Genomic DNA, 17,577 nt, shown 5'->3' with positions numbered 1-17,577 from the left:
TTGTGAGGTATAGCCAGAGAGGTTACAGACATAGCAGTTGCACTCCAGCCCGTTGTGAAATCCTGTCCAAGTTATTAACATTTACCAGATCCCTCCATAGAATAGGTCTCATCTAGTTCCCAGCAAAATCTGAAAATAGTATTTTGCAGACAAAAGCCGTAGAACAAAGATTATCATCTGACCTTAAGGAATGAAGGAAGAACTTCTCGGAGGCAAAATCAATGTCTCAATCACTGGGCTTCATCTCTGTCTGGTTTAACTCCCACATTTGCAGCTAATTGGAATCTTGGCATAGGCAAGAATGACATTCAGATAAGCCAATCATTTATCGTGACATGAATTTACATGATTGTTTCTTCTATGTTCTTTTACTGCCTGCATGTTTTAACTTTGCAAATTCCAAAAGGCTATAAAGGGAATGTAGACTTTGCTTGATTTCATGCATATTAAAAAAAATGTCATATTTCTGGAGTGAATGTTCCTAAAATCTTGGCAGCGATCTATTATCGTTCTTAACCACTTCTTTTGCCTGTTTGTATCCTTCTGCAATGCTCAGTAAAGTAAGTGGGGATAGAAGAGCAAAGTCACAATCGGTGGGCAAAAGAGGCATCCTAGGACTTCTACCCAGTTGGAGACCTAGGGGACCACAACCATCTTCCTCCTGCCTAAGATCGATAGATAGATCGATCTATCTTTCTATTATTTATCTATCACACATCCGTCCATCTATTAGAGATGAGCCACTCTTTTGACATTCGAATTTGCCAGATGTGACAAATTTTCCCAAGGAAATTTTATTCGCTGCAAATCGAAAACACTCCAAACCCTCCAATTGCCCTGAAAAATGCATACCCCAATAATCTCTTTTCCTCAAATACTAATCTTCACTGCTATGCTGTCACACACTATCTGTACAGTTTCTTCAGTGTTTTATGGCTTTTTCTCCCTATCTCTGTTACTAAGTTGTGAGCTGTGACGTCCTCTCGCTATCCAGATTCACCACAAAATGGCTGCTGCATTCCCTACTTCTGCTTTTATACCGGCTACAATAGCCCCTTCTGATTTGCATTGCTATACCATGTGACTTGATAGCTTCAAGGCATTATGGGGAAGCCTGCCGGCGGTCAATTGACTCTTCTTTAGTCGACGCTATGTGTAAAATAGCGGTAGGCATTTCAGATGATTCACACAAAAGGAATTGTACATTGTTCAAAATTCCTAAGAATTAAATTTGCATCAAATTGATTCCCTTATCTATTTACTAGATGGTGGCCCAATTCTACCGCATCGGGTATTCTAGAATATGTGTGCGGCCGACCGGGCGCGACTAATCAGCGAAGCAGTGCTTAAATGGGTTGTGCACTACTTTAAATTAACCCCCCAGTGTATCCCCCCGGGGCCCCTAATGAATTCTGTAATTACGTCATGTTGTCAATACTGCTTGTGACAACATCGCTGACCACGCACAGCCAGCACGTAATTCCCCCGGCTGCAGCTGGCTCTTGCTTCCGCTTACATCATGACTATTTGCGGCTGCAGCCAGGGGTCTCCTGTTCCGCTTACCACGGTGAATGACAGGCTGTGTGCGGGGTTATCCCCCATCGTGTCACACCCAGCATCCACAGCGCGCTCTGTGAATGAATTCGCGTGTGGTGGATGCCGGGTGTGACGGGATGGGGGATAACCCCGCCCACTGTCCATCATTCACCGTGGAACGCGAAACAGGAGACCCCTTGGCTGCAGCCGCAAATAGTCGTGACATAAGCGGAAGCAAGAGCCAGCTGCAGCCGGGGGTCACATCCGGCGCCAATTGGCCGGAGAGCGTTTTTAAATTTGGCGCCAAAATCGCTGATTGGTTGCAGCTGGCGGCCACGACCAATCAGCAGAGCGGTATTTAAATTTGGCACCAATATCGCTGATTGGTCACTGCCGCGACCAATCAGCGAACCGTGTTAGTGAGGATCGGGGAGCGGCGCTGCCTGTGCGGGTACTTCCGCTGCGAGCAGCCGGGAGATGACCGGCTAGCACCGGTGAAGGGAGGACCGGGGAGCGGCGCCGCCTAGGCCGCCAGTCGGGGTACTTCTGCTGCGAGTGGTCATCTCCCGGCTGCATCGCCGCTGACCTCCGTGCGGCAGATGAGCCGCTAACGGCCGCCATCTTGTTCTGAAATCCCGCGTCGCTGATTGGCCGCGGCCGGACCAATCAGCGACGCGGGATTTCCTGGACAGACAGACGGGATAGGCCGATTATATAGTAGATACATTCATCTATCTATCTATCTATCTATCTATCTATCAACTTTTCCATCTTACAATCCTAGCATTCACTTGTAATCTAGAACCTATGCCTAGATCATCTTGTGTAAGCTGGGCCTCCACCAATGTTTTCGTCTGGTGCCTTTACTGTTCTGAATCTGGCGCTGGTAACAGTTGGGGGAGATAAGTATTACAAGCACCATCATACGAGCATCAGTATTCCCAATGATACCGCACTATAGTGACCATATACTGGTCAGATACCAGTTTGGCCAGGGATGGTTTACAGACGATTTTTATGCTGCAGACCATACTCAGGTAAGCGTGAGTGAGAAGATAACTTCCCTGGACTTGTCCATAATTGCCCCATAGAAGCAATTTAGGAGCATTACAGGAAATCACTATGACCAAATAGTGATTGAAACATTTTCCAGGGAATTTAAAAGTTTTCATTTAGACCACACACGTCAAACTCTGGCCCAAGGGCCAAATCTGAAGAGCTTCAGAGCACTTGCGGCCGAGACCAGAGCAGCGGGGGACCTGGGAGAGGTGAGTATTTATTTATTTTTTAATGTGGGGCCATTATACTGTATGGAGGACTATGTGGGGCCATTCTGTATGGAGGACTATGTGGGGCCCATGATACTGTATGGAAAACTATGTGGTGCCCATAATACTGTATGGAGGACTATGTGGGGCCCATTATTCTGTATGGAGGACTATGTGGTGACAATAATACTGTATGGAGGACTATGTGGGGCCCATTATTCTGTAAGGAGGACTATGTGGGGCTCATTATACTGTATGGAGGATTATGTGGTACCCATAATACTGTATGGTGGACTATGTGGTGTCTATTATACTCTGTGGAGTACTATGTGGGGCCCATTATACTGTATGGAGGACTATGTGGTGTCTATTATACTCTGTGGAGTACTATGTGGGTCCCATTATACTGTATGGAGGACTATGTGGTGTCTATTATACTCTGTGGAGGACTATTTGGAGCCCATTATATTGTATGGAGGACTATGTTGTGCCCATAATACTGTATGGAGGACTATGTGGGGCCCATTATATTGTATGGAGGACTATGTTGTGCCCATAATACTGTATGGAGGACTATGTGGGGCCCATTATTCTGTATGGAGGACTATGTGGTGCCAATAATACTGTATGGAGGACTATGTGGGACCCATTATTCTGTAAGGAGGACTATGTGGGGCTCATTATACTGTATGGAGGATTATGTGGTACCCATAATACTGTATGGAGGACTATGTGGGGCCATTATTCTGTATGGAGGACTATGTGGGGCCCATTATTCTGTAAGGAGGACTATGTGGGACCATTGTACTGTATGGAGGACTATGTGGGACCATTATACTGTATGGAGGACTATGTGGGGCCATTATACTGTATGGAGGACTATGTGGGGCCCATTATTCTGTATGGAGGACTATGTGAGGCCATTATTCTGTATAGAGGACTATGTGGGGCCCATTGTACTATATGGAGGATTATGTGGCACCCATTATACTGTATGGAGGACTATGTGGGGCCATTATACTGTATGGAGGACTATGTGGGGCCATTATACTGTATGAACGACTATGTGGGGCCATTATGCTGATGATATGGAGGATACTGTGCTTGTTGAAGAATTCACTGTGGGGGTGTCATACTGTGTTTGGGGGGGGCACTTTTGTTGGCATCATACTTTATTATCTATATTATTTATCCTTTGTTATTACATATTTAAATGATCCCATTGTGCCATATGTGTTTTAACATAACATATTCTATTATTCCATTACTGTTAATTAAAATGTACTTTGTTCTTGGGAGAACCCCTTTAAGTTTGTTTCCATGTGAAAAAGTTCATCGATTGTTATATTTGATGATAAGGAAAAACTTCCTCAATTGTAGAGATTTTTTTTTTTTTTTTTAATAAATATCATGGTTGACCCGCGACTTTGTCCAAGTTTTTCATTTTGGCCCCTCTGTGTGTTTGAGTTTGACATCCCTGATTGAAGTTTTTCTTCACCGTTCCCATACCCCTGGTGTGTTCGCCTGTCCCCATCCATAGTAATTGATGTGTGACTTAATTGCTCCATTATAGTCATGACCTAGCTTGTTGTTGTAAGCTCGGCACACTTCGGCGTCATACCCGCGCTGTATCTGTGTGTATATATAGTCGGTTTGGTGCCTGCGTCAGTTGCTGTTCTTGCTGTCGGCGCCCCCACATTCTGCCCACATCAGCTGTCTGGTTGGCACAAGTTAATAAGAGATTTGTGTGTGATCTTCTATCTGACTTTTTATGCCCCATCCTTCCACTACGCGTCTGTGTAAACTGTCAACTTGACATTTACTTACATGCAAAACAATCCTGGTTTTAACATATTAGCAAGTGACTCATCCCCGCTGCTTTATCGTAAACTAGTTACCCATTCCTCCGCGGGGACCCGCGCTTTTTTGAAGCCCATAGATTTGCCACTTTTATTTTGACACCCGTCACCTGACGAATCACTACATATCATTTATCACTCACATCGACACTTATCCTAGTCTTGAATGTTACACAATAACGGCATAATTTACACCCACGTTCACCGTGCAGATTTATGCACAATTATAGGGGTTTTTTTTAACTGCTTCATGGTGTTTCGTGGCTACGACATACCATTTTCACACGCCCTATTACAAGGGTGTCCCTAGAAAAAAAAAAACGATGTTCACTAATTACATGAGCTCGGTCCTGTGCGGCTCTTTCCTTGTGTAATTAATGACCAGTAATGAAGTGCATAGTTAACCCGCGCAATAAGAAAGAGGGAGACCAAGTCCTACCTATTCCCATTCCCTTTTGCTACTAGGTGGAAGGAGCTAATGATTCCAGATAAGGTCAATTTTAGTAGGTAAAAGTATGCAATGTGGTGGAAAATTATCTCAAGAAAGGTGGACATAAACACCAAGCTTTTGTAACACCACTGCCGGCGTCCCCGCATGGCTTTCCTTCCGCCTCCATGCAGGGATGCCGATAGACTTAGTGCTGCGGCCATGTTGTTACCTCCCCATTTCCCCATTGCTAGGCGTGTCCCTCGGCATACCCCCTGCTTCCTGGTCTAGTTCCCATCGATGTGCCCAGTGCGCGCTCGTGCTGTCCTGTCCTTAAAGGGCCAGCATGTGCACCTGCAAAATGGCCCTCAGCCAAGAGTTGGGAGGCAACTTGTTTAAAAGGCACCCTTCCAAAAAGGGAGGTGCCGAAGCAACGTTAGTGTGTAGCAGAACTAGTAAGTTGTGAGGTACCCTGGTCCTTGTGTGGCCAGTCCTGAACCCGTAGTCCCTAGTCCTGGTGTGGCCAGTCCTGAACCCATATTCCATGGTCCTTGTGTGGGCAGTCCTGGACCCGTAGTTCCTGGTTCTAGTGCGGCCAGTTCCTGAAACTCGTCCCTCTGTCCGTATGTGGTCAGTACATGAACCAGTATCCAAGACCCTAGTGTCTGAACATTTACCTATCCAAGTATTCCATGTATCAGGACTGCCCTACCAGCCTCTGAATCAACCCTATCTGAGACTCCATGTCAGTAACTGTTCTGCAGAGGATCCTGAACCTAGTAGTCTGAACAGAGCCCAAGTCCATGTCTGGGTACCTGACCCAAGGGGTCAGCAGATGCAGTACCGGGGACTACCTAGGAGTGATACCTGGAGACTACCTGCAGCTGAAGCCTGACTCCACCATCAGGAGCTCCAGTGAACACCAGGTAGCCACTTAGCTATGTCCCTCCTAGGTAAGCCTGGCACAGTGGGTCCACGAACCATGTGCACTACCTGCTTGCGTAACAGTTTTTCTGACCTGAGTGATAAAACCTAGCACCGTATACATGTATCATTCTTTATCTTACCTCCTGGATCGAACATCCTAAGATGAATGGCAGAAAATGACTAGCTTTGAAAAAAAAAAAATTGTGACACTCTGTCAGGAGATATTTATTTTATATGTACATTCAAGGAAATGTAGCAGCACATTGTGTGCGTCAAGGTGTGTGCAAATATTCAATATATGAAGTTTGAACTGCATTACTGCCATATAGGCTATACTTATAAAAATTTGAGAAAAACCAAAGAATTGAGCCTGAACATAAGTTGGTTTACGTGCAATGTGTAAGAGTACGTTCACACTGTGGCTAATTCACAGACAAAATCCAAGAGAAAAAAACAAAATGACCATATATCCTATTGTAAGTAACTAGTAATAGTACATGTAAATAACATAGGGCACTTAGTTAACACTACTTCGATCAAAATAAGCGTAAAAAACATCCCAGTGCGACAAGGTGTACCCAATCGGGACCCTCCTATCTATAGTATAAAAACCTTAGCATGTGTCAGCCGACCTCGATGTAAATAAGGACAGAGCAGGACCAATTTATAACAATTTCAGGTACTTAGATCACAAACTGGCCATTTTGTGGGTGCCCACCAGCCATGACAAGGTGTACTTTTGTGTGCTCCAAGATATTTGCAAACATTGAATATATGAAATGTAAACTGAATTACTGCTATATAGACTAAACCTATAAAACTGAGGTATTTAGCACAAAAATTGGGCAAGCTTTGACCTGCTTAGATCCCACCACTGAGACCTCCATCTATCTCGTGAACACTGCCCAGGGACGTACTGCCAGGAATGAAGAGGTGGAGGCGCATGCATCTATGTCTCCATTCATTTGCATCAATGCTCAGAAACTTACATACCTTCCTAGAAAGTTGCTAATTAATTTCCAATCATTTCTACGAGCGCTCAGAAAATTGCAGAACTTCCTAGAAAGGCATGTGCTGCCCGGTGTGACTCTGAGTCACTTCTCAATTGACAAGCCATGAGTCGGAATTAGCAAGGAGTCTGAGGTAAAAAGTCAGGAGGGTACTTCATAAGGAAAGGGAAAAGACAAAGGCGTCCGAGGTAGCAGTCCGAGGTCAAAATACCAGGAAGATAGTGGATCAGAACAAAGGGGTTAAACAGACGGATGGTCAGAAAGAACAAGGGCCAAGGTCAGGCAACGAAAGATCAACAAACAAAACTTAAGGCACAGAGAGCCATACCACACTTAGCTGAATGTACTTCTGGCAGAGGTCTGGGAGTAACAGCCCAGTTAAGTAGCCAAGCAATCTCCTGGCACAATGAACACCTGGAGACAGGCAGCGCCTCCCAGTCTCAGATTGGACAGCCAAGTTATCAATCAACACACTCAGCACGCCCCTGCACCAGACTGGACACTGAACTGTCAATCAAAGTACTGACAGTTCCAGCACACCCTTGTACCAAATTGGACGGCTGAGCTGTCAATCAAAGTACTGACAGCTTCAGCAAACCCTTGTACCAAATTGGACGGCTGAGCCGTCAGTAACTGCATCCCGGACACACTGAAGCCAGAAAAGAAGAGGTTGTTGTACACGCACAGCTCCCTCCATTAGTTTCTATGAGTGCTCAGAATATTGCCGAACTCCATAAAAAGGCAGGTGGCTCAGTGGTTAGAACTGTAGTCTTGCAGCCCTGGGGTTCAAATCTTACCAAGGACAACATCTGCAAGGAGTTTGTATGTTCTCCCCATGTTTGCGTGGGTTTCTTCCAGGTTCTCCGGTTTCCTCCTACACTCCAAAGACATACTGATAGGGAATTTATATTGTGAGCCCCAATGGGGACAGTTAGGAAAGCCATGTGGAATTATTGGTGTTATAAAAGCAAATAAAATACATGAAAATGTACTTCTGAGAAAGGAGGGGTTGTTTAGCATGCATGGCTCTCTCCATTCACTTCTATGAGTGCTCAAAAAATTTCAGAACTCCATAGAAAGAAATGCATGCTCTGCCAGTAAAGGAAAAGTTGCTATGCACGCATGGACCCCTCTAGGGTGTAACTATAATAGGTGCCGGGGTTGTAGTAGCACCAGGGACCTGGAGCCTAGAGGGCTCAAAAAGTTCCCGTTCTCAATATGATAAGACAAATCCCAATAAAGACCCATGATAGTTGGGACCCTGTTGGAGATTTTGCATCGGAACCCATAAGCTACAAGATCATTGGCACCCAGGGCTCTGTTCTCGGCACAGATGCAACCATATTTATGACATACCCTGTTCCTATGTTGTAAAGGGGTTCTCCACTCAAATGTTATATTTGCCACATGGAAGCTATAGGGATAAAACAATAAAAGAAGGAATACTCAAACTTGCAATCCACTCCCTGGGCTCGCCGCACCAGCGCTGTCACTCCAAAAATCCAAGAGCTACAGCTCAGACTCTAAAGGCCACATCATGTTAAATGTTCAAGTTCATGATAGTGCAATTTGAATACTGAACAAGTATGGCTTTTCCGGAAGGGTTGGAGACAGAAAAACTCTTCTTTCTAAAAATGAGGACTGTGATGTACCTGACCACCGCTGAAGATGCTGATTGGCCACTTCTGACTCTGCATCCTGTGGCCGCTTCGGTTAGGTCATTTGTGGTTGGTGACGTCACTGATTTTGGCCCAGCAGAGATCATTGGACGGGCAAAACTGGAGCGGGGGCAGACTCTTGCACATTTATGATTTGGGCAGAGAACCTCATTAAATGTCCTAGATGGGATACCCCTTTGATGACTTTTTTTTCTAACTTTTTATAATTTTCTTTTATCAATTGCCTGGAAATAATTAGTCTGTCCAGAACACAAACCAGGCGAGGAATTAAAGTAACAGAAGGAATTACATTTTGTGTTTTTCTAACATTATTAATGAAGCTTTCCTAATTAGGATCCGTTTTAGTTAAATAAGTTTGTTTTCCGCAGAACAAATACTTCTCCTAATGGTTTTGTGCACATTGCGTCTCTGGTAGTCAATTTACTGGTATCATTACAGACGTCTCCCTCGACTGCGGTCGTCACGTAGAGAGAATCACTGTTTATCTTTTCAGTGCTGCGCATAAATAATATATTCCAGCCGAATGGAGTCATTAAGCCGATCGGTCACAGCTGAAATGGATTCATCGCTGTATGGGACCTCGTGCTTTTCTTTCTTTTTTTAAATATTACAATGTAATGATCTGATGGAGAGAATTGTCATCGGGGAAACACAATGTTATTAAAATAGTTGCTGGAAATAAATCATATGTCTTATTTTTTTAATTAGTTTTTTTTTATCTTACAATGTCCAGGTTTTGGTACAAGGCAGATGCTTTGTAAAAAAAAATAAAAAATAGTTATGAATTTTGCAGTTTACCTTCTTTCGCTTTTTTTGAAAATGCTTATTTATGCTACTTATTTTATGATAGAGTAACAAAAACTAGGCCAAAATGAAGGAGCAGTGTTAAGTACAACCCGTGAATCAATAGCTTGTAGAACTACCTTTAGCAGCAAAACATTGATGTAATGGTTTTCTGTATGACTATATCAGGCTCTCACTCCATTCTGGAGGAATTTTGTCTGGCTCTTCTTTACAGCGTTGATTGACCTCTTTTTTGATTCCGCTGCAACATTTCTATTGGGTTGAGGTCCGAACATGTCGGGACGATTGCATCCCTTTGATTCTTTTCTTTTCCAGCCATTTTAATGTAGATTTTCTCTTGTGCTTGACATAATTGTCCTGTTACATGACCCAGTTTCGGCCAAGCTTTAGCTTTTAGATGGTTGGCCTCACATTTGACTGTTGAATACTTTAGTATACTGAGGAGTTCATGATCAATGACTGCAAGATGCCCAGGTCCTGAGCTGCAAAACAAGTCCAAATCATCACCCATCTATCACCATGCCTGACAGTCGGTATGGGCTTTTTGAGCTGATTTGCTGTTTGGTTTTCATCACCATGCAGAGAAAATTATGACTAGTGTTGAGCGAATTTGTTCGGCATTTCAAATTCAGATTCGTGTTTGGGGTTCCGGCTTGTTCGTGCCAAAAAATCGGCTGCGCCCATGAACATCCCTGATTTGCCACACTGTCACGCAGATTTTATCTGCGTGACAGCGTGGCAAATCAGAGATGTTCGTGGGCGGAGCCCATTTTTTGGCGCGAACAAGCCGGAACCCCGAACACGAACCCGAATTTGAAATGCCAAACAAATTCGTTCAACATTAATTATGACCAAACATCTCCACTTTGGTCTCGTCTGTTCTAAGGACATTGTTCTAGAAGTCTTGTGGTTTGTTCAGATGACACTATATTAACTTCAGCCGTTCTGCTATGTCATTTTTAGAAAGAAGAGTTTTTCTACCGTCAACCCTTCCAGACAAGCCATACTTGTTCAGTCTTTTTCTCATTTCTGTCATGAACTTGAGCAGTTAACATGGTGTGACCTTTAGTGTCTGAGCTGTAGCTCTTGGATATTTTTTTTTTTCAATTTCTCTGTTTATTGCGCAGCCTAACTTTGTGGTGAATTTCCTGGGATGTCCACATCTGGCAAGATTGTCAAGAGTCTCAAATGTTTTCCACTTGTGAATAATTTTTCTCACTGTAGAAAGATGGCCTACAAATTGTTTAGAAATTGCATTATGACCTTTCACAGATTCATGGGAAGTAGTGTTGATTGAGCACTGTAATGCTTGAGTGCTCAGTACTGGAATCAAGCACGTCAGACTCTCGAATGTGCTTGACTCGAATAGCAATCATAATGGAATTGAATAGCAAACTTGAGCATTTTTCCAGAGTACTGAAAAATTCTCTCTCTATTTCTGCCCGGCTCAGATAATTCACTTACAGGGATCCGAGTACTATGCTAAGCCTGGCTTGCCAATGTGAGGAGACTTTTAAGCCTTTCAGTACTCCTCTGGAGTTCTAGTCCTCTTCCTCTCTGAAGAGGCAATTTGCATATTTAATTTCCCAGAGGAACATTGCAAGGCTGAAAAGTCTCCTCACATTGACAAGCCAGGCTTGGCATGTCACTCTCCATAAGGAGAAACATTAACACTTGGATCTCGGTCAAATACCTCTCACCTTGCCAAGCCAAACTAGATCTTACACTTTGCATGGATGAGGGGCAGCACCCTGAAACACAGTGTCTTCAAATTGAGATTCTGGTTTGGTTTTTATCCTAAGTCATGTGGCAAGACTCGTTAAAGGATCGATATTGACTTTTAGGATTGCTACTCCCAATAGGTGGCACTTGAGTTTTAGTCCTCTTCATCTCTTAAGAGGCAATTTGCATAATTCATTTCCCAGAGGAGCATTGCAATGCTTAAAAGTCTCCTCACATTGGCAAGCTAGGCTTGTTTTTAACCAGACAGTTCTGTAGTTTTTTTACTAATTTGAATAAGTTCCTTCTTTCAGCTCCTTGGTGGCGGTGCTAATAGCTTTACCCCTGCAGAAGCCATTTTTTATCACAGTAAAAAAAAAATTGTAAAATAAACTTTTTTTTTTACAAAAAATGGGTTTTAAGCATAAAATATGTAGTGAGCTATTCATGTAATATGCAGAATAAGTCCACAAAGAATTTATGTACTCCCGTGTGTGGACCTATATTTATTATTGGTGCTCGTGCCGTTATTTAATTGCAGTATCACTTTTTATTTATATTCTCTCTATTTTAGGAACATCACTGCCTTAGAATTAAGATCCTGGGTGATTGCTATTATTGTGTGTCTGGCCTTCCGGAGCCGCGTCAAGACCACGCACATTGCTGCGTTGAAATGGGACTCAGCATGATCAAGACTATTAGGTAATTGTGCATTTCTTACTTGCTTTGTGCACAAGGTGAAATTTGTTTTCAGAGCTCAAAAGTATAACATTTGGAAACAAGTCTGTCCCATAGGCCGGTCGATATTATCTTACCGTGTACCTGTCATTTCACGTAACATATGAGAATAAGCTGTTCTTGTGTGTACTTGAGGACTAATACTATATCTGCCCATTATATGACCTGTAGTGTTTGCCTCTGCGAGCTCTGTCTGTAATTCTCAGTTGTCTCTGAGCTAGTGGGTGGACACAAGCTGATATGATTCCACCCAGGCAGTGCATACACAGATACGAGAGTTTCCTGCTCTCCTGGATCACATTTTCAGAAGTAACGACATCATGGAGGACACTATACAACAGTACTGAGCAATGTAGCTGGGAAATAAAACACTGGGAAAGATAAAACATTTACTAAAAGGCAACAGTGCTGACTGTGTGGACCTTTTAAGCCCAGGTACAACTGCTACCTGTGCACCCTCCATAGTTACACCCAGAAGTCCCGAGACCATATTGGTAACAGAACTTCAAGTTGACTTGATATTCTTAGTAAATCATAGTATAGCACATTAGTTTAGGACTGCACAGAGAATCAGTAGCGTTAATGGCTATTTTTTTTCTATGTGAACCTCCCAGGAGGAGTACTCTGGCTCAGATCTCGTGGAGGGTCGTTGGGCACCTATTTGGAGTATCTATATACAATGATATGAGAACCTCCCAGGAGGAGTACTCTGTCCCAGATCTGGTTGAGGGTCATGGGGCACCTATTTGGAGTATCTATATACAATGATATGAGAACCTCCGAGGAGGAGTGCTCTGTCCCAGATCTGGTGGAGGGTCATGGGGCACCTATTTGGAGTATCTATATACAATGATATGAGAACCTCCCAGGAGGAGTACTCTGTCCCAGATCTGGTGGAGGGTCATGGGGCACCTATTTGGAGTATCTATATACAATGATATGAGAACCTCCCAGGAGGAGTACTCTGTCCCAGATCTGGTGGAGGGTCATGGGGCACCTATTTGGAGTATCTGTATACAATGATATGAGAACCTCCCAGGAGGAGTGCTCTGTCCCAGATCTGGTGGAGGGTCATGGGGCACCTATTTGGAGTATCTGTATACAATGATATGAGAACCTCCCAGGAGGAGTACTCTGTCCCAGATCTGGTGGAGGGTCTTGGGGCACCTATTTGGAGTATCTCTGTACAATGATATAAGAACCTCCCAGGAGGAGTGCTCTGTCCCAGATCTGGTGGAGGGTCATGGGGCACCTATTTGGAGTATCTCTGTACAATGATCACATTATGCTAGGCAGAAGAAGAAGCCAAATTGGGTTCCACACTGGATTATCCACTTTTTGGGCGAATGAGCGCCATGAGGTTGAAAATTTCCAACTACAGTTTTTACAAGGGTGTTACATATATACAGCGAAACAATCAATCTTCCAATTTCTTGGGAACTACTAGCTAGACATGGGAACACAAATAGATTCAACTCTTTTCAAAAAGGTTTGGTTCGTTTGGTTTGAACCAGTAGATGAGAACAATTTTAATGACTTGTTTGTTGATTATTTATGCTTTTTTTTTTTTTACGTTTCTCTTGGATTACAGATATGTACGATCGAGAACGAAACATGACATTGACATGAGGATTGGAATCCACTCCGGTTCAGTCTTATGCGGAGTACTGGGACTTAGGAAATGGCAATTTGATGTTTGGTCCTGGGATGTGGATATTGCAAATAAGTTGGAATCAGGCGGAATACCAGGGTAAGGAATGAATTGTCAGACCTACTGATCGCCAGGCCAACTGATCATCGGAAGAGATGTCAATCGAACATGTCCGATTTCATACTGCTGATTGAATTGTTTTCCCGGAGATAAGCTACCCGTCAATGTGTCATTAGGTGGTTTTCTCATAGAGAACACTCGAGCGCTCCTGTGAATGGGAGAGTTGACTGAGCTGGCTGTCGGCTGAACGACCGGACAAAGCATCTTCTGGTCATGCCATCTAATGTGTATGGCCGGCCTTAGATTCAGTTCTACTAAGTGATCCGTCTTCTCTAGGTATCTTATTCTGTCATTTGGCATCTATTTCGACAAGGGTGAACCTTCATGCTGCTGTCATGTGGCTTCCAGAAAGAAGCAGACCCTTCATGGATCTTAAGGTCCTATGTTAATGGGGTAATGAGAACCTGCCTCGGGATATTATCCCAATGGGTCCTACAGTGCTGGCAAGCAAAGAAGATGAAAAGTACTCAAGTCAAGAAAATGTAATCTTCTATTGCTCATGATTTTTATTTTTGCTCCCCATCCTCTATGTCCACCATTGTAACGCCTCATTTAGATGTCTGTGATTTTTTTTCATTTGCAAAAATTTACAGATTTTCATCAGTGTTTTGGATCAGATTTTTATCAATGTTTGTTCAGTGTTTTTACCATCAGTGGTTTTCTCCTTTGGTAAAAAAAATTGGAAAGCTTCTCCTACGCATTGCAAATAGACAGCACTCGGATTGTACACACGTGGCATCCGAGCCCTGTCTGTGATATTCACCCACTCATAGATAGACTCCGTGACTCAGATAAAAAATGGACATATCTCAATTTTTTGTGTGTATTTGGTCTGCAAGAAAAAAAATACGTACTTGCCATACAGACACTAATAGGTACGTGTTATTTCAGTGAGAAATACTTATAGGACATGTAGGTGGAAAACGGGACGTCAGATGCTTTGTAGACTTCTTCCTAAATAGTTCAGTTCTGCCCTAATAGAACTAGATGTAGTTGGAGCCTCATCTGTGTTAAAATCTGGTTGAAGCTAAGAAGCAGTAGAACGAATTCGAGAATTTAGTTCAAAAAGTTGTTCATTTTCCAAGTTTCTCCAAAAGTAATGGGCACCACGATTAATATTTAAAGGGGTTGTTTCCAACTGAAACTAGCTCATTGATCACCGTAGGTCCAGGTGAAAGACTTTTTTGTTATCGGAAGACTCTCCTGCATGATGTCGTGAGATGACTATCTTTGGAAAAAACATGATTTTTGTGGGAGTCTGTTGGGAGATGTTTATGCTATATGTGGCAAACCAATGGCTGTGATGTGACTTGCAGCCTATTGAAGGTTTTGCTTGCACTTTGTGATAATGTGTTGATTTTGTCCACATGACATTTGAACCCTTAAAGGAGTTGTCCAGTGAAGGTACGTTATCTCCTATCCACAGGATAGGTGATAACTTAAGTATTGATGATGGGGGGCAGACCATTGGTTCCTGCACCAACTTGTAGAATTGGAAAAATGTATCCCCAACAGTACACTTTTAATACACTTTAGAATGGAGTGGAGATGCGCATGCCCTAAGGCAGTGTTCCCCAATTGCAGTCCTCAAAAGCCACTAACAGGTCATGTTTTAAGGATTTTCTTAGTATTGCCCAGGTGATGGAATTCTTGCCTGTCCAGGTGATGCTATTATCACCTGGGCAATACTAAGGAAATCCTGAAAACATGACCTGTTGGTGGCTTTTGAGGACCGCAGTTGGGGAACACTACCCTATGGGGCTACATTCGCCCAGCTCTCTCCGGCAGCCCCATAGGGAATGAATGGAGTACCGGTTGAGCATGCGCACTGCAGTTCCAGTCTAAATGGAGTCAGAGTGCCCCATTCTGCCATTCGGTGCAGGTTCTAGTGGTCGGATCCCCACCAATCTAGAAATTATCGCCATTTCTTTAGAAAGATGGTAACTTAACTTCACCCAACAAACAAACAAAATTAAGGTTGAACTCATTTATAACTTTAAATTTCTTCTAAATTGTGATGTATATTTTTCTTCCATATAAACTTCCTCTCTAACATTTCTTTTATTTGCTCCTTAAAGGAGAATTCATATATCAAAAGCTTCTCTTGACTGCCTTAATGGGGATTACAATGTGGAAGAAGGCCACGGCAAGGAAAGAAATGAGTTTTTGAGGAAACATAATATTGAGACCTACCTGATAAAACAACCTGACGAGAACCTTCTGACGCTCCCAGAAGATATAGTGAAAGAAGCCGTGAGTCCGACAGACAGGAGAAACAGCGGCGCAACTTTTACCGAAGGGTCTTGGAGCCCAGAACTTCCATTCGATAACATCGTTGGCAAGCAGAATGTAAGTCAAACTTTATCTAATGTCACCGAGTATAAGGCATGCTTGAGCGGACCTCAGTAATAGAAGCCTCAGAGGGAACGCATCCATCTTTAACCTTTTCTCTAACATGAAACATCAAGTGATTATGCAAAACCCTCTTGAGGGCAGAATTAACCTACCGAATGTATCATTAGAAGCAAATGCCAACCATAGGGATCAAAATGAACTCTCCTTTAGAAGGGATGAAATAAACATGTTATGGGACGATAGATCGAACCTACTGGATGTACGATTGTATGTAAATTGTCTTCTTGGTGCTTCCCACCCTCTCCTCTCTTAAGGCAGATGGATATGCAAAGTGCATGCAATGGTGCATGAACTAAAAGACCTATATTCTAGGTTAACCCTGTAGGAAAGTCAACCTCATTATGCAACCATTATAATATTTATGAAAATCGCATACGAGAACAGATAGAACCATGCTATCAGACAACCGAACTCATGGGGAGTAGTTTTAGGGGTAGAATTTATGGGATGTTATTTTCTTTGAAGACCCTCAATAGAGTGGGATGTAGTGTCCTGCCCATTTCTGGGGCAAAATTATCATCTCTTCCATTTAGAGAAAGGCCCTTTGACCCAATTGTTATATTATTGGCCCTCGTTATAGAAGTTTAGACTGTGATCCCTGCTTTGTAAGATGAACCCTGATAATGTTAGTTTTGGTAGATAGGTGAGATAGATTTCACCTGAGCCATTATGATATTATAAAAGGTTGAGAAAGTTATTTTGAGACTTTATTAGCTATAACATCTCCAAATCTAAAAATATGACAAAAATACATCATACTTAAAGGGTCTTTTTTTTCCGGGACGTTATTATTAAGAGTTTGCAGTACCATTCATGGCCACTACACAATACAGCACTGTGCCACTTGGATCAGCTGATCGGTGGGGGTGGCAAGAATGAGACCCACCACTGATCCCATAATTTGACATATTAAAGTTTCAGAAAACCATTAAATTGCTTATGCTTTGAAGTAGCCTAAGTAATTTTGTTCCACATTCATCCATTACAGTGTCATCAACTCTAACAATTAAGTAAAAAAAATCTAGTTTAAGTTTTTTTTATTGCTTCTACTGCCTATCTTCCTGTTTTTTTTCCACTCTGTCTTATCCTTTTTTTACAATATCTGCTCCACATACATACTTCTATATAATTTCCTCATATATCTGCATCTTCTACATCTAATATTTTCATCTACTGAATCTTCTCATATATCTTTATCGTTTGTATCTTCTCACATAATCTCTTTTTCTTCATCTTCTCATACAATATTTGCTTCTTGTCTTCCATTTCTTGTCCCCATCTATCATTTTCTTCCCATTTAGGTGCTCTTCGTATATCTTATTGTTCTGCATCTTTTACAACATCTTCTCATATAATATCTGCTTCTTCTGTATATTCTCATATAATATCTGCTTCTTCTGTATATTCTCATATAATATCTGCTT

General features: G+C 42.6%; 1 protein-coding gene across 2 annotated transcripts in view; it reads left to right on the top strand.

Annotated features, from left to right (window-relative positions):
• ADCY8 (adenylate cyclase 8) overlaps positions 1 to 17,577 on the top strand; it is a 395,464-nt gene that overhangs the window by 251,156 nt on the left and 126,731 nt on the right. For both annotated transcript variants that reach the window (XM_073679897.1, XM_073679896.1), the window contains exons 5-7: positions 11,804 to 11,931; positions 13,559 to 13,717; positions 15,817 to 16,087. In XM_073679897.1, the coding sequence (XP_073535998.1) occupies positions 11,804 to 11,931; positions 13,559 to 13,717; positions 15,817 to 16,087 (558 nt within the window). The remainder of the gene's footprint in view (positions 1 to 11,803; positions 11,932 to 13,558; positions 13,718 to 15,816; positions 16,088 to 17,577) is intronic.

The sequence above is a fragment of the Phyllobates terribilis genome, unplaced genomic scaffold, assembly GCF_046119375.1.
Source record: "Phyllobates terribilis strain yellow unplaced genomic scaffold, ASM4611937v1 Scaffold_4__5_contigs__length_816908805, whole genome shotgun sequence".
Classification (NCBI taxonomy): domain Eukaryota; kingdom Metazoa; phylum Chordata; class Amphibia; order Anura; family Dendrobatidae; genus Phyllobates; species Phyllobates terribilis.
Note: the sequence above shows the minus strand (reverse complement) of the source record. Positions and strands in the feature narration are given on the sequence as shown.